This window comes from Podarcis cretensis (assembly GCF_951804945.1).
Source record: "Podarcis cretensis genome assembly, chromosome: 1".
In the NCBI taxonomy this organism is placed as follows: domain Eukaryota; kingdom Metazoa; phylum Chordata; class Lepidosauria; order Squamata; family Lacertidae; genus Podarcis; species Podarcis cretensis.
The window spans coordinates 51433891-51451900 of record NC_137170.1 but is presented as its reverse complement, the minus strand read 5'-3'; the positions used below and the strand labels follow the sequence as shown (position 1 = coordinate 51451900).

The 18010-nt window shown below is 39.7% G+C and overlaps 1 protein-coding gene across 37 annotated transcripts in view; it reads left to right on the top strand.

Annotated features, from left to right (window-relative positions):
• The window catches only part of MADD (MAP kinase activating death domain), an 86178-nt gene that overhangs the window by 22070 nt on the left and 46098 nt on the right, over positions 1-18010 (top strand). For 22 of the 37 annotated variants that reach the window (XM_079950484.1, XM_079950474.1, XM_079950471.1 and 19 more), the window contains exons 6-15: positions 830-943; positions 1774-1854; positions 4532-4588; positions 6011-6189; positions 7716-7951; positions 8590-8746; positions 10422-10525; positions 12116-12309; positions 13517-13797; positions 14534-14673. In XM_079950484.1, the coding sequence (XP_079806610.1) occupies positions 830-943; positions 1774-1854; positions 4532-4588; positions 6011-6189; positions 7716-7951; positions 8590-8746; positions 10422-10525; positions 12116-12309; positions 13517-13797; positions 14534-14673 (1543 nt within the window). The remainder of the gene's footprint in view (positions 1-829; positions 944-1773; positions 1855-4531; positions 4589-6010; positions 6190-7715; positions 7952-8589; positions 8747-10421; positions 10526-12115; positions 12310-13516; positions 13798-14533; positions 14674-18010) is intronic. The other 15 variants (XM_079950486.1, XM_079950485.1, XM_079950480.1 and 12 more) reach the window with 1 other exon arrangement.

The window sequence follows — 18010 nt, the reverse complement described above, 5'->3', positions numbered from 1 at the left end:
TTCCATATTATATCTGTGGTTATATGCTATATTTTTTTCCAAAGCTGTTGATGCCATATAGGCAATTTGGTCCACAGTTACTTTAGAAGATTGAAGGGTCATGTTACTCCTGCAGGAAACCTGTGATTCAAGAAGTGTAGTTCCTGTAAGAGCCAATAATTGTAAAACAGGGGAAACAATTTCCAGCAACATTACTTGCTGCTGTTAAAGCTTTAGGCTTATTCTTTTACCGCCTTTTACAAGAATGTAGAATGTTTGCAAAGGACATATTTCTTAGCAAGGCCTATGTTGTCAAATATTTTCTTTTGCTGCTCTCCACAAACTTCTTATTTCCCCTGCAGTTTTTTTGTGCTGTTCCAAACACAGTATCATTTTGATTGCCATTTTTACCACAGGCTGTCTTTCCAAGCACCAGTTTTCTTCCATTTATAATCTGGTCCTTTAATGAAAAGCTCATTTTCTACCTGTTCAAGGAGGCCTTCCCAAATTTAGATGTTTTCTCAGCTTCTGCTGTCCTCAGTGTTTGATAAATTCTTTTAAAAAATACTTATTTATGTGAATATATTGCTCTTACATGCACAGTGGTCTCCTATCCAGATTACTATTCAGATGTGCACCTGTTTTATCTCAGTAATGCTACAGCACCTATTGTTTTCACAGTAATTTACTGAGCCCAAAGTTTAATGAATTCTTGTAGCAACATTTGCTTATGCTTTTAAGTGTCGTCATCTCTCCAGTAGTTTGCTTTTAGTGATTGTGGGTGGATTGTTAGCAGAAAAGCTGTAAGGATTCAGATTTTTTCCTTATTAATATTTTCTGCTTGCTACAGCTGCTTCTGGCCCCAACACCCTATATCATTGGAGTCCCAGCCAGCTTCTTTCTTTACAAACTAGACTTTAAAATGCCAGATGATGTATGGCTAGTTGATCTGGATACTAATAAGGTAGGTAACTCCTATTCATAAAACAGCATTTATATATAATTCCTCTTGATGGGGACTGTGTGGGTGTTATGATTTTATTTCCTAATCCCACCTCCTTCTCTTAATTAACACAAAATAGGTGTAGCCTTGTTTGTTTATGTATTAAAGGGTTTTAACAGCTGTTCATTTTTTAAACTGCAGATTTGCTTAAAGTTGTTTTGTAATAACCTACTGAAATGGTTCTGGTTAGGCTTTTAAGTCACTGTCCTTTGTAACTGTTTGATTACTGATTTTTAATATATTTTATATTGTGTTATGTAGGCCGCATTGGAAATGCAAGACCCTAAAAGACAGCTTAAAAACACATTTATAATTTAGCAAATACACATTTTGGATAGCCACACCCATACAGCCTTTGTTAAATGTTTCTTGATGTGCAAAACAAATCAAAATATGTTTATTGGTTTAATATATTTATAGGCCTTTTATGTTAAAACAATATTTAAAAGAACAATTTAAAATTATAATTAAATGGTGATTGTTTCTGATGCTTAAAAAAATTATTTCATTGAAAGGGCAAGGAAATATTTCCTAAAACAATTGTTACCAAGGAGCAAAGTGAAATAATTAGGTCACATTTTAATTTGTTGACAGATTAGAAAACCAAATCATCTGCTTGACAGTTCTGAATTCATCTTAGAGCACAGCCAATAATGCATAAGCAATAGGAAAAATTAAATCCACTTCAAGGTTCCTGCCCCTATTTCTTGATTGTTTCCAAGAAGTCATGAAAGACTGTCCACTCCAAAAGTTTTTGTAAACGCAATTTTCTCTATAAATTTTTATTCCAGGTGATTGTTCCTACAAATGCTGAGTCATTACCTGTTTTGCCGGAACCAGAATCTTTAGAATTGAAAAAGCACTTAAAGCAGGTATGTAAGGATTCTAGTGAATGTGGCTGGGATAATTTCCACTATTGGTATATTAGATAACTAAGGATGCTGTGACAGTTTGCAGCATCATAATGGGACAACTTATTACTAAAGTTCAGACTCAAAGTGGACTCTCTAATGTAAATATGACTATTTCAACTTCTATGAAGAAACATTTCTAAATTAGGAGAAATGTGGTTAAAGAGAGTTATTTCAGGTAGCTGATAGTGGGTACATTAGTGATACTTCATTCAATGCAGGAAATTATGCTGTCCAAAATGGGGCTTCTGTAGCTCTGTGCCATGAATAAAAAAATATCTTTGCAATGGCTCCTTTGGAACACAGTCAGTCTTGGTTAGAGGATGGCTAGGGAAAGCCGGTGTGTGTTTAGGTGCAGATTCTGTCCAATTATACTATTGAACAAAGGTCCAATAAGTATCCTTTCCCTTGAGGAGACACTTTGATCCCCCCCCCAGTTCTTTCTCTTTTAAGTGGCACAAAGTAGAAGTTGTAGTCTTGTTTTCAAAGCACATTGTAAATTTCCCCTAATAACAAAAAATTGCCTCTCTATATTCTTTTAGCTTCACTTATTTTTTCATTTGACTTGGCTTGTGAAACTGCAGGACCTGCCATTTACATTTTTCAGCTGTTTTTCTTGAACAATAATCTTCTTGTGGCATGCTATTTACAATTTGATCCAAAGCCTTTCTTACTTTTCTGTCCTCTGTTTCTGTTTCTACTTTAGAGAAGCTTACGTAAAAATGCCTAGGAGCCTCTAGAGATAAAAAAAGTAAGAAAGGTTTGGATCAGATTTGTAAATAGCTAATAGCCTTAACCAGTGCTTTTTTTTCTAAAAAAATGTTTAGGGGTGCTCTCATTTTCCTACTTATATTGAAATTCTGCCCCTCAATGAGGCCAAACTTAGATTTACAAAATGAAAGCAAGCCTCAGACTTGTGGCCTCTCCTCTGGTGTGACTTTCAGGCGGAAAACTGAAGCTTCTGCTTCTGTTGTAGATCCACCAGAGTTTAGTGGGTTGTCCAATCCCTAAACTATGGTTCATTGTAACTACAATTAATTGAAACAAGCCAGCTTCCTAAACCGGTATGAATTTGGCTTGTTTCAGCTGATCATAGTTAAAATGAGCTACACATTCTCCAGGTTTGAATGGCACAATAAGCCGCAGTTAATCTAACATGGAAGTGAAAGCTTCTGAACTCCTTGAAGCCCTGACAGAAGGAAAAGGGGGAACATGCGAGTCTAACACTGAACTATGATTTAGTGTTACATCCAAACCAGGTCACTTTGTTATGTTTTGGGATCCTGGGTGAGATTCAACTAATCGGTTCTGTCAGCAGAAGCCCTGTGCAAGGACCTCTGCTTGCACAACAGGGCTTCCCCCAGTTGGCTCTGAGGGATTGGGAGACACCCCCCCCCCCCGAAAAAAAACCACCAGTGTGTTTTCATATGAGCATTTTGGTGTGGTCATGAAACATTGAAATCAGCAGGTGTTATTACTGTGTATTGTTAACTCATTTTCGTGTATTTGAAGCTGTGGTAGGCTGTGGTTTATCTCATCCTTAATCAACCCCCATTTAAAACCTGTGGTATTGTAAGATAATCATACATATCAGAGCTTCATGGCATATTGTGCACTACATAAAATGCTTCATCATTACATTTAAAACCATCTAAACCAGTACTTAATATCTACAAACAAATCTGCTTCCCGCATGATACACCCTTTAGAATCTCTGGGCTTTGAGTTGTCTTGTCTTCCCCTTTCTTAATCATCATTTTCTGCGTTTTCATATTGCTGCCTATGAGGCCCATATTTGTTCTCTTTCTCTAATCCTGTGAAGCTATTTATTGGTTTTAGTCAGATTGAATGAGTCTGTCAAAATAGGTTTTATGATTTTATTTCTGTTCTTTCCCCCCCACCTCCTTGCATGCTGCATGCAGTATTTAAAGGTAAAGTGTTAAGAGTAGCAGTACAAAAGCTGCTGTTTCTGGCTCCCATAGAAGAGCAGAACTACACATTTAACCGTTTGTGATTTCCTGTGTAACCTGTTGCAGTGAACAGCCATTGACCCTTACAGTACAATCCCCAGCTGCTCTTTCAGAATCTGTTTGCTTTTCTCTCTCCACAGTTTAGGGGCTATTCAGCAAAACTCCCACACATTTGAGTAGTGTGAAGTGAATTAACAAAAGAATAATAACCATTCGTTTCATTCTATGATGCAAGACACAAAACCTTACTATCCGCAGGGTAAAGCAAAGGAAATGTGGGTGACATCGTGAAGGTGACTGCCTTGTGACAAAACATGGTGATGGTAGTGGGAAATATTGGCGCAACAGTATTATGCATGCATAAATACTTAACAAATATATATGGGCTTATTATTGCCCTTTCAGATCAGTGTCATTATAAATATTTACATTGAAAACAGCTGGCTAGTAGTCCATTTAAAAAAAGTGTATGCAAGCAGATGTGTGGGGTGAAAGCAGTCTGGCCTTGCTCAGGAACTGTGACTGTTTATGATCCCTTTTTATTTCCTTTCTCATCTGTGGTATTAGTAGTAATAGTTTTTTCTCCATCTGTCTCTCTGTGATCATGTGTTCGTCTTGCCTCTGATTGTCCGCTGGTGTTGTCATGTGATCTTCCATCTTGCCTCCAGTGTCTGGTTAGCATGACTGCAATCACTCAGAAACAGCTGCTCACGCCTGACAAAAAGGTGTCTTTATTTTACTCTTTTCTGCCTCAAGTTTCCATTGGATTATTTTTTAACCTGTTTTGATTTATTTGCTTTGGGGGTGGGGTGGGGAAATGAACTTTACAGAAGGACAAGGACGTTGAGAGAGAGAGACATTGAGAAAAACGGGGAGGATTAGGTTAAAAAAAAAAAAAAAGGTAAGGTAAAGGACCCCTGGATAGTTAAGTCCAGTCAAAGGCAACTATGGAATGTGGCACTCATCTCACTTTTCAGGCTGAGGGGAAAGGCACAAGGTCTGTAGGATGGCCACAACTGTTAAGAAGTGGAGGACGAGGCAAAATTAGATTGATGAGATTGTGTACTACATGCAGAAGTGAAAACTTTAACCCATGTTCTGGGTGATGTTGTCAGACCATGAGTTGTTAGTTCTGTGAAAATACTAGCTTTGCCATGTGAGCCGAGGAAGACTGTAGAGTTTAAAACAGTGCACTGTCCTAGAAATCTGAGCTTCCCTGACTAGCAGTTATGAGAAAGGGCACAGTGAACCTGCACCTTTATTTGGATTGAAAAGATAGTTTTTAAATTGATGGAGTTGGGATCTCAGTGCAGAGAATAATACTGAGTGGATTGTTATGAAGGGTGGCATTTAAATAAATAAAATTATCACAGGGTGGTTTACAATGCAATTAAAAATCCCAAAAAAGTAATAAAATATGCACGAAGGCATTAATCATTAAAAAACAGCAGTGGAAATTTGTAAAACAACCAGTACTTAACAAATGTGAAATTATTAATATACCTTGGGGCATAACCTTGTGCCTACAGGATAACAAAGTGAACTCCAGGTGCCTTCTTTCAGGAAAGGTGTTTTACAATTCGAATACTACAGGTGGAAAAAAGTCCTTTTTTGTGCCACCATCTGCCTTATCTCTGGTGTTTGGGGTACTCTGTGGAGTGCCTCAGTTTATTAATTTTTAACACACCCATCCTCTGGTTTTATACAGTTGAGCTACTGAAAGGGTGGATTTCACCTTCCTCATGTTAGTTTCCAGTATATTTAGGGGGGGGGGGGTGTTATTTATAAATCTTGTTTTACTCACCTGCCCTCCTCCCAATACTAGTTAGCCTGGGGGATTTTAAGTTGCTTTGGGTTGCTTTGGGCAAGATAAAGTGACTAAATTAGTCAACCAATAAGTCATTAGATTTACCATTCAGCATTCTAAATTTGTTATGAAAAATGGTTGTAAGGTCCTCTCTTTTTCTGTGCTTGGAGCAGTCAAAGGTTAGTCAAAGAGTGCTTAAAAGTTTACTGATCTGCTGAAAGAGGTGTATTTTGATTCTGGGGAACTAGAACATTGCACTTGGGTTGTGTTTGTCCATGAGTTTAAGCAGTTTTGACAATGCCGTTCTTATTTATTACCCTTGTGACCTATTGCCCTTCAGGCTTTGGCTAGCATGAGCTTGAATACCCAGCCTATTCTTAACCTAGAGAAGTTTCATGAAAGCCAGGAGATCCCACTGCTTACGGGGAAACCTCAGAATGACATGCAGTCCACACCTTCTACAGAGTTCAACCCCCTGATCTATGGCAATGATGTAGACTCTGTGGATGTGGCTACTCGGTGAGTCTGAGCAATGTATTTTTGTTAAATTTCCAAATACACTGGAAGGTCTGCTGCTGCGTCCTGCAGAAAATGTTAGCTGAAATGCTGTGGCCTTCCAGTAAAAAAGCAAGTGCTTTTTCATTGTCTTTTTCATGAACATTTGTTGTTATAAACTAGAACACACTCTATGTGAGCTACCATCAGTTTTTAACAATATTTTCTACTGCTTAGGCTGCATAAGACTAGAGGATGAGATTCTCTTGTGTATATATGGATTCCACACAGTCCATTACAGGGGTCAGCCAGTGTGATGCCCTCCAGATATATTTTGGACAACAACTAACATTGGCCCAAGCCCAGCACGATCAGTGGGTCATGGATTATGAAAGATGTGATTTACACCGTTTGGAGAGCATCCTGTTGGCTATTCCTAGTCTTTTGTTTTGAGATATATATTCTGCTAAATCTGACTATGTTTTCTAATTGAAATTTTAAAATAGAAAAAAAAGTAGAGGTAACCATTGAGTAGGTTCATACAGAGTTTTATAGCTCATTGACCTCTTTATGCTGATGACAAGCAGCTCCATTTCTCCTTTTCATCTTCTGCAGGCGAGACAGTGAATGTACTGAGTCACTGTTAGGTTGTAGTACTGTATGATTGAATCTTCTGTGAGGGTTACGTTCCAGAAATGACATGTACATGGAAAAATGCATATACACTTGGAACCACACCTGTGTGGTTGTCTTTCTTTTCAAGGAAGGCAGAGAGCTTTTAAGCTCTCAGACTTGCTTACTGGGCTCTGGGATGCTCCTGTGACATTTTGTGGGACCATCCGAGTTTCCACGAGATCTCTCAAGAGTGTTCCAGAGCACAGTTAGCAGGTCTGAGAGCTTAAAATTTCTTTCCATGTTGGGAAAACCCAAAGCAAAAGGAGCTTCTAAGCTCTGTGCCTTGTGAGCAATCAATTTGCGGGATTTCAACCAGCCAGATTTCAACTGTGTGAAGTTGAAACATAATCCAACAAGACTGAGATACGGTTAGTGGATGGTTCCTCTATCCAGCTTCAATGTCCAGCCTGCTCTAGAAGGGGTCACACTACCTCTGAAAGAGTGGGATCATAGTTTAGGACTTCTCCTAGTTCCATTACTGCTGCCACTTGAGACTTCGGTGGTGTGGAGTGCCTTCCATTGGCTTAGGCTGTTTGGCCCAACTACAGTAAAAGAGATTATTTGCCTTCAGAGTTGATAATTGAACTCAGTATCATCTTTGTACCCTAGGCTTGCTGCAAAGAAAGTGAGAATAGAAGCCAAATATATTTTTATTTGGTCACAGCACAATAGGGGCACTGGTGTTTCTTTTATTTCCATAGGGCATATTTTGTCTTGAGGCCGCAGTTGATGTTAGCTATGAATGGGCGAACTTATTCTGCTGTTCTTCCCTTACTAGAGGCAAATGTAGAATTTGCTTTTCATGATATGTGAATGTACTGTGTCCTTCAGATTTGTCATGTTGAATATATTACCAACCTATTGGATTTTTTTAGGGTTGCCATGGTGAGATTCTTCAATTCACCAAATGTTTTACAAGGATTTCAGATGCATACTCGCACACTTCGCCTCTTCCCCCGGCCAGTGGTTGCATTTCAGGCCAATTCGTTCTTAGCCTCAAGACCAAAACAGACACCTTTTGCAGATAAATTGTCGAAGACACAGGCAGTGGAGTACTTTGGGGAATGGTCACTCAACCCAACTAATTATGCTTTCCAAAGAATCCACAACAGTAAGTCTTGGCCTTGTGTTTACTGCTACCTCTTGATTAATGCTGAATCTTCTAATACAAAAGTAGTGTCAGGAAATAGTGTCTCCTGCATCCTATCTGACCATCTTGGCTGTGAGACCTGGAAGACTTACCCCTTGCCTTGCAGGCATTTTTTCACCTGACATAGAAGGGTAGGGCCCTAACTGACTCCAGCTACAAAAAGCTGAGGCTGCTGAACTGATTCTTGGGCTGGTGTGTTTGGGCTGGGGACTGTTGCTGTTTTTTGTATCTTAATTCAGATGTGTGGAATTGCTGTAGTTTATATTTGGTTGTGTATTTTTTATTGTTTTATTTATTGCTCATGACTACTTTTGTTGTGTTGTAGTTATGTATTTTTTCATGCTGTAAGCCACCTTGAGCATGGTTTGAACTGTGGAAAATTGGCATACAAATAAAATTATGTATGTATCTGTTCTAAGGAGGAACAGCTCTACATTCAGTTTAATTTCAAACCCCATTAAGCAAATATCTTTCTATGGACTGATGTTTTGCCTACCATTTACAATATAATTTCTGTAGGGCAGCTGCAGCCTCACTTGATTGAGACTTTGGGGGATGACATCATGGAAATAACTTCATTTTTCTTACTATTTCTACAGACATGTTTGACCCAGCTCTGATTGGTGATAAGCCAAAGTGGTATGCTCATCAGTTGCAGCCAATTCATTACCGTGTCTATGACAGCAATTCTCAACTAGCTGAAGCACTGAGTGTCCCAATAGAGAGAGAAACAGATTCTGAACCTACTGATGATAGGTTAGTGGGGAGAGCAACTTTATGTAGCTGGTTCTAAGTGGCCTTTGTCTTTCTGGTTTTTTATCCATTTTCCCCTGAAAAATTTCAATACTTCTTCCAGCAGTGGTTTCCAAAGCAGTTTAACGGATAATCTGACAGTTACAGATAGGTAGCCGTGTTGGTCTGCCATAGTCAAAACAAAATAAAAAAATTCCTTCCAGTAGCACCTTAAAGACCAACTAAGTTAGTTCTTGGTATGAGCTTTCGTGTGCATGCACACTTCTTCAGATACACTGAAACAGAAGTCACCAGACCCTTCTATATAGTGAGAAGGTGGGGAGGGGTATTACTCAGAAGGGTGGTGGGATTGGGTGATTGGCAGATAGCTGTGATGAGCCTGTTGACGACTCTTAATGACTGCAATAGGTTTTACAGGAAAAAGCAAGGGGTGAGAAGGTGAAAAATGGCTTTGTCATGTATAATGAGATAAGAATCCAATGTCTTTGTTCAGACCAGGTCTCTCCATGGTTTTAAGTTTGGTAATAAGTTGCAATTCAGCAGCTTCTCTTTCCAGTCTATTTCTGAAATTCCTTTGTAATAGAACAGCTACTTTGAGATCTTGTATAGAATGTCCTGGGAGATTGAAGTGTTCTCCTACTGGTTTCTCTGTCTTGTGGTTCCTGATGTCGGATTTATGTCCGTTTATTCTTTGGCGTAAGGTTTGGCCTGTTTGTCCAATATAGAGAACTGAAGGACACTGTTGGCATTTGATGGCATACACAATGTTAGACGATGAGCAATTAAATAGTCCCGAGATGGTATGTGTGATGTTGTTGGGGCCAGTAATGGTGTTGTCCGGGTGTATGTGGCAGCAAAGTTGGCATCTGGGTTTATTGCAGGCTCTGATGCCAGTGTCCGTGTTAAGTCTGGTTGTAGTATTATTGTGGGTTAGGAGTTGTTTAAGATTGGGTGGCACCCTTTCATTGGGTGGCAATGAAAGGTCTTCCTCCCAGAGCTTGAGAAAGAGAACTGTCATTGTCCAGGAGAGGTTGTAGATCTCTGATGATGCGTTGTACTGTTTTAACTTGGGAGCTGTATGTGATGACTAGAGGTGTTCTGTTATTTTCAAGCCTTGTCTTGCAGCAAGTTCTCTCTGGGTATCAGTCTGGCTCTGTTGATCTGACAATTACATTAACAATGCAAGATAAAACAATGCAAGATAAAAAAACTACAGTCAAATCAGAAGTTCAGGGTATCATAAAATCCAAATCTAAAGATTCTGAAAAGCATTTTTAAAAGACTGGCAGAAGAAAAAGGGTTTTGGCTAGTGCTGAAAAGATAAAGTGTAGGCACCAGTCTCTGTTGCTGCAGTATGCTACTCGAAACACCTCCTTATTAACCTTCCATCTTCTGCACCCTTTAAAAATGCTTCTGGTAAAGTGAAAATCAGTTGTACCCTTTCTTTTTAAAAATTATATTTCCAAACACAGAGCTATACAGTATATATGATGACCTACTACTTAAGAGAAGCTGTTCATTTAACAAAACCTATGCCACCATAGCCTTGTAGTATAAAATATTCCATTTAGTTGCTTCTCTTTCTATTGCTGGTCTGTTCTCATTCTCTATTGCTTTATATTTTTCTTTCCTTTTTTGCCACTTCTAATTCTTTCTCACCCTTTCCCCCTTAAAATAGTGGCAGTGACAGTGTGGATTATGATGACTCCAGCTCTTCGTATTCATCCCTTGGTGATTTTGTTAGTGAAATGATGAAGTGTGACATCAACGGTGACACTCCAAGTGAGTAACTTTGAGTTGATAATTTAATTAACTCTACGTGCATGCTTTGGTCTGATTTAATTGCTTTGAGAGAGAAACAACCTAAGCTAATTGTGAATGACTTGGGAAGATATCTTGTGTTTAGGTAAACAGGTATATTCACTTTTAACATCTTGTGCCACCCAGCCTAAAGTTTTACTGTTTACTATAATCATATCACTCTTGAAGACTGTAGAAGAGTGTATTCAGTACAGCATAGGTAAAAGCTGATTGGCTGCTTTTTTTTGGTTAAATATACATTTTCTTACCTGGTCAGGGATCTTCAGTTGTGACTAGAATTTCAATCAGTTTATTACAGTCATAGACCAGCAGCGTTGTGACTAGAATGTCATTTGCAGCTAGAATGGGCTTTTTCAGCGGTGCCTCTCTGCTTTTTGGTATGCTCTCTTCAAGTAGACTCGTCTGGCATCTTCGTTACATATCTTTAGGCACCAGGCAAAAACATTCCTCTTCTCCCAGGCTTTTGGCTAATTTTACAATCTATGGCCTTTTAAACAGTGGGGTGCTTGTGGTATTGTTTTTGTTTGTTACTATGTTATGCATTTTTTGTGTTTTTATATTGTAAACAGCTTTGTGACAGGCAGTGTGAAGGGCAGTATAGAAATATTTTTTTTAAGCCATACTGGAGAAAATCTGGCTTTTGTTTTATTGAGGTTTCTGGTCAGTACTTACATTGTAAATGTCATATTTTCTCATCAAGTAAATGGACTTGGACACTACTTCCCTTTATTTTTTACATTTTTAAAGCCGGAGTGGTTGACTCCTGACCCAGGCACATGATGATGTGGTCCCCGAGCATTTTTTCCTGTCCCCCAACTCAGACCCCACTAGTTTTTTGCAAGGGTGGCAAAAAAAGTAGAACATAGTGCTGAGATGCCCTGTGGCCACTTGCCCTAATGTGGATCCAAATAGCTCCCTTTCACACTCATCAGATCAATCATATGATAAGCAAGGAGGGCCTGTGTATGAGAGTTTAGGTGGCCACATCCACATCTGGCCGCTTTTACCATTGGCAGATGGCCCCTAGAGAGTTGGACAAGGATGAATGCTGCCCACAGGCAAAAAATAATAATAGTTAGCTACCCCTATAGAAAAGAATTATAAAGCTACATTTTTAATAGCTTGCATATTTTGCTGTTTAGAGTTAGATTTTGATCCAGTTTTCAAATGGCAAATTAGCAAATATGAAAGTTCCCAGCTGCTCCCCACCACTGGTCCTTCTGCCACCTTGCTTTGTAGGCTAAGTCATGGTTTGGCAAAGAGTTACGCCTTATCTGGGACCATGGCTTTTCTTGCTCCAGACAAACCACAACCTGTAACTAAAGTTTGGTATTGGTCTGTTGCTCATGGTTTGTCTGAAGGAGACGAACCATGAGCCTAGATTCAGACGTAATGTTAAGCCGTACCATCACTTAGCCTAGGCAGCATGGCGGCAGCAGGATCAGGGAGGAGCACATGCTAAGCCATGGTTTGCCTTAGTGTTACATGCAGACTGGGCCTTTGTGATTTTTGTTGACCCTATGAACTTATGTGTATAATATCTATTTACAGATGTGGATCCTCTAACCCATGCAGCTCTGGGTGATGCAAGTGAAGTGGAATTTGATGACTTCCAGGAGTACTCGGGTGATATGGATGAACAAGCCCCTGATAGTGAAAACTCCCAAGACAACAATCAGCCTCGGTCAAGTTCAAGCACTACAGCCAGCAGCAGCCCCAGCACTGTCATCCATGGAGTGAATCATGTGTGTAATGGGGCTTATTGTATAAGTAAGGGAGGCAAGAGATACAGGAATGATAGGAAGGACCCTCATTGGAGTTTTACTACTTTGGTCTTCATCAAAGGCTGGATTTGTTTGGGGCATTTTTTCCCTCATGAACCACTTCTTATCAGCCTGAGGCAAAGACTGAGGCATAAAGCTCCTTGAAGCTTTGGGATGGAAAGGATTTCTTAGCTGCTTTAGACTTCTTTTTGGAAGATACATGGAGAATAAATAATTTAAAAAACTCTTGTCATTTTGTCTTCTTAATATTTATTGGTATTCACATAATATTTATTGATATGCACATCACAGTAAACCATGGTTATTAGTTTACAATGAATGGACCTCTCTGGGCTCTTTTGTTCTCCCTGCTAGTACACGGAGGAAACAAACTATGATCCATAACACTAAGCCAAGGATTTTGCTTTTTTCCCTTCCTAGCTCTTGTGGGGAGAAGCAAACTGGGCATGATTGGCTCATGTATGGGAAGTCATGGTTTATGACTTACCGTGATGTGAAAACATGGCCAATGTGACTAGAGAAAAGTAGATGACAGTGAATTTATGTCACTATTATGTATTTGAGATATGTCACAATTACGTATTTGATATAAAACTATGGTGAACAGCAGTCATATGGTTCATTCCTTAATAATAAAAGACAGGTGCTCACATATTCATATTCTCCAAACCAATAGGAATGCTTAAAAAAATTAAAATCTGAGAGCGGGGAAGTAGACTGGTTATGATATATAATTATTGGATTTTATGTGAAATAAATATTATACATAGATCTGTATGGAAGCCCTGTGAACAACACTGTACCTAGGATGAAATTTTTCAAGTGAGCAGCCATGTTTCTTTAGAGGTAGTGATGAGCTAGTACAGTGATGAAATCATTAGACAATATTTGAGACAATTTAAGGAGTGTTAGAAAATGGATGAACATTTAATATTAATACAGTTTATTATATAGAAAACAGCTGGTCTAATGCGGGAAATAAATTGTGAAATGTTAGACATGGGAGACAAAATTGCAGAGAGATGATGTAAGCTCATTTAGTATAGGCAATGTTAGAAATAAAGATAACAATTGGCCTTCAGAATCTTAGGGTCCTCTTGCGCCTGACACCAGCTGTTATGTGGATATGTATTTGTAGACAAATTGGATTTTTGTTTGTTTTACAAAGGAGTCTGCTGATTCAGCAGAGATGGAGGAGAAGATGGTAGCTGGATTTTCAAATCACCTTCCCAGTCTGCCTTTACAACCAAGCTTTCCCAAAATGAGTGTTGAACGTCGTGATAGTGAGAATCCAGCAAACAGTTTGAGTTCCGTGGATGGAATGGTGAAGAAAAGAGAGTATGATAACCCATACTTTGAACCACAGTATGGGTTCCCAGCAGAGGAAGAAGAGGATGAACAGGAAGAAAGCTATACACCAAAGTTCAATCAGAACCTCAATGGCAATCGGTGAGATATCACTAAATTCAGGACTCCATGAAGGCCACACTGGAATTTTACTAATTGTGCTTTACTATTTACTATTTGTGCTTAGTACCATGCATTATCCTCAGAAAATCCCCCTGCAGTTCAGATATCTTCTAATGATTTTCTTAGGTCTTTATCGTATTCCCTCAGACCTAGAGGGATATATATTAAACACATCAGCATTTCAGGACCCACAGTATCAAGGAAGCTTCTGTTCTCTGGTGCAGTCCCGCACCACTTGGGGGAACACATGAAGGAAGGATTCATGTGGGTTTTCCCCATGTGACAGCCAGCTGGTATGGACAATGACAACTTGGAGGGAAAAGTCTCATGATTTGGCCACATAGTTACAGTATTCACAACCACATATGTAGCAGCTTGGGACCACAACACTTTGATGAGTCCCTGTATTGAGTAGGACATATAATTACTTGGGGAAGAGGCCTGTAATTATTCTCTTGGAAGTATTCCAAGATGTTTACTGTTCTGGTTGATGGGTGGTACTTGGAATCTGCAGATTACTTCTCTGTTGCCTTTGTTTTCATATTTGCTCTATCTATTCTAAAATAGGCATCAGTTGACATGGCAACTGCCAAACTGACACCACAGCTAAATCAGATGTTTGTGTTACTGATATGAGATGGGTCCCAACAATCTTTTTAGTTGCAGGATACATAACGATGCCAACAATGTAACACCGTTGTCTTTTCTTTTATAGGCCTCTGCAGCCTCTGCGCCCCAACAGCTTAAAGCTAGGCAACGAGTCTGATGCGGAATCGGATTCCCATGCCAGTTCCCCAAATTCTACAATATCCAACAACAGCAGTGAAGGTTTTGGGGGCATTATGTCCTTTGCCAGTATGTATAATTGTTTCTTATTTGCAAATTTGAACAGCAGGTGGGAAGAAAGTGGGGAAGAGACCCACAGAAAGAAGAATACTTAATGGAAATAAAGTATTTGACCCAAAAGCACCAACCCTGTGAAAGTCATTGGCTATTGCTTAATACATGACATTCATCTACTGCTTGCATCTTTTGCAAAAGCAGAAGCAAGGGAAGCAACAGGAGTCTTGGCTTAGTAGAGAAGAATAGGGACTGGGTTTGGTCAAATGTTAGCACTAGGGAGCAGACCTTGGAAATGGGAGCTGGAAATAAGTCTGGGTAGCTCAGAGAGCAACGTTGGTGTGCTTGGTGCCAAATTGAATGAAGGAAGTGTACTAATCAGTACTAATAGTCGCTTACTCAGTACTAATAGTATGCTCTGTCCTCTGTGACCCTTAATATTTACATTTTGCTTCTGCTTTCACAATTGCTGAGGTTTGCAGTTATAATAAACCACATGCAAAGGCTATAGCAGGAACTGGTGTGAAGAAGAAGATGATGATTTTCATTTACATTTTGCCCTTCCTTCTAAAGGAGCTCAGGGTGGTGCACAACATGAAAAATACAGTGGATAATTAAAAATAGTATAACAAAGCAGCATGATAACAGTACTGTTCAATCTCAGAACCAATTTATGGCCAAAATGACAAAGTGGCAAAATATGTTTTATTATTGTCTAAATAGTAACTATGTGGGGAACAACACAAATTCCATGGGGAGGGAGTTTGTCAGTTGTGGATCTGCCACCAAGATGGCCCTATGAGGGAGGTGCTTTTCAATTTGCTTTGGCCTCAAGCTATTTGGGCTTTATTACATCAGTACAAACACCTGGAATTTGCCCTAGTAGCTCACAGGCAGTCAGTGCAGAGCTCTGATGATTGCTGTAAAATGATCCCATCTACTTCCCCTATTTAACAGCCTTGCTGTCACATTCTTCAGTTGCTGCTGCTTCTGGGCTGTCTTTAAGGGTAACCTCAGGTTAGGTATGGAAGAATCTATCAGTTTTTGTTCTCTCAGTTCATTTTACCAATCTTCTCTGCACTTCCCCACATTTCTGAAGCAATTTGCAATAAATTAAGAAAAAAGCCCTGTGAAAATGCTTCACGATTTTAGCCTGAATTTCTCCTCATAAACACATATTTGATTATACTTTTGATTGCTGTCCACATTTCTGCAAGCAAATTCTCCTAATATGATGCATTTTGTATGTTATTTTCACTAATATAGTCATTTCTATGCAATTTCATATATGCATTTTTGTAAATGTTGGTTGGAGAACTGCATCACAAAATTCAGATAAGCGCAAATTTTGAGGGAAGACCGTTTCCCATATTGTTTTGAAAAGTGCAAATTTGATATTTTCAGCTTTAAATGTCAATTGAATCAAATTGCTCCCTTATCCCTCCCCTACATCTGTGAGGTTATTAGTACATGAATTATTGATTTCAGGCTATCCTGGTCAAACAGCGTCTTTAGATGGTTAACCAGTCATAGTTGATCACTGAGGCCACCTGTGTCTCCAATGGCAGGTTTGAATCAAGAACACCCATGCTATGTGCCTGTTCCTTCATGGGGAGTCTCCCTAATTCCTGGACTTGGACCACCTACCTATAGCGCTTCCATCTTACAATGATTCACCTTCAGATTAATGGCTCTCACTGAGTCCATCACTGCCCCTAGGCACCAGTCCTGCACAGCCTCTCCTGATTCAGATGGAATAGAGAGTGGGTGAGCTGAGTGTCTTAAGCACATTGATGGCACTTCCAGGATGAGTTGTTCCAGTGGTTTCATATAGACATTAAACAGCAAGGGGGTGGGTGGAGATGGAACTTTGCTGGATTCCACAGGACATAGTGCCATGGAATTGAGCAGAAGTTCCACACTCATCTCATGACATCCTGAAAAGTTAAGCCCTTCATAGCTTTGGAATCAGCTTTGGGCATTGAGATCTTCTGGTGGGATCTGTTCCATGAGCTTTCTCCAACTGGGGTGAGTGAGGTTGACAGAAACTAGCAACAAGACATGTTTGGTGATGGGCCCTAGTTATGTAGTGCTCTTTTCTACAAGGACTGTGTTGCTAGCTCCTTTTTGAAATTAATTCAGATAGGGCACAAACCCTATTCAGGTGGTGTTCTCATGCAATAGAGGAATCACTGTAGCTGGGATGTGCTAGTTAACTTTGCACAGCCCCACTGCTTTCCTTGTATGGCAAACAACTGCAGTGTGCAGCCTACTGTATTTGTCCTAGAGCTCCATGCACTTAAAGTTCCCTGCTTGCAGATATTTGCCCTCCAAAACACCAACAATGGAGGGGCAGGAGATGAGAATGCGGTGGAAGGGAGAGAGTTAGCTCAGGTCTTCCCTCATTTGTTTCCAATCACGTCAGGTGAGCAACATTGTCATAGGGCTACTAATTATCCTGTTCAATAGTACTGCTGTCTCAAAAATAGTGGTTCACCTGTGTTTTGTGTTGGGTCCCGCTCCCTTTGAACAATCAGGTAGTGCACCAATTGTACATGTTCCTGGAGAAGGCAGATAATAGCCGAAGTTGTGTATGCACTGGTTACATCAAGTTTGAACTATTATAAGGTGGCTTAAGTGGATTGCCTGGGGAAAATGTACAGAAGCTACAACTAGTGCAAAAACCAGCAAACAAAATTTAGGCATGACTCAGATTTTGGGGGAGAGTGAGGGCTCATCCACACTTACCTTTGGCTCTGCACTTTCTAATCACAGGTGTGTACTTTAAAGCTCCATGTCTGAGCACTTTTTTTCCCTCCAGAGCTTTCTCCAGGAAAACGCACTCTTTAATGCTGAATTTGAACAAATGGCAATTCCGATTTACCGTTTGCTCCAATTCAACAATAAAGAGTGGGAAAAGGCTTGGGTAAAAAAAAAGAGCGCTTGGACACAGTGCCTTGAAGTGCAAACCTCTGCCTGGGAATATGGCACAAAGGAAGTCTGGATGAGCTCTTACTCTATCAATTTAACTGGCTTCTGGTCTGTTTCAGAGCCCAGTTTAAAGAGCTGGTTACTTAAAGCCTTGGGCCAATAAACTTGAATGAGCTACTCTGGTTACCAGTTGTCATTTTTTCCACAATAGCACCCAGGCTGGGGTGATCTGGGTGGCTGCCTCTCTAGTGACATTTAGACATCAGCTAAAACAATTTTTATTCCAGCAGGTCTGTGGTCTCACATGCTCTTGATCCTGCCTAACCATTGTGTTAGTTCCCAGTCTTTTTTAAAGCTAAATTTTATCTGCTGTGTCGATTTGATGTTTTAAATGATTTGAATGTTAACTGCCTTGCACATT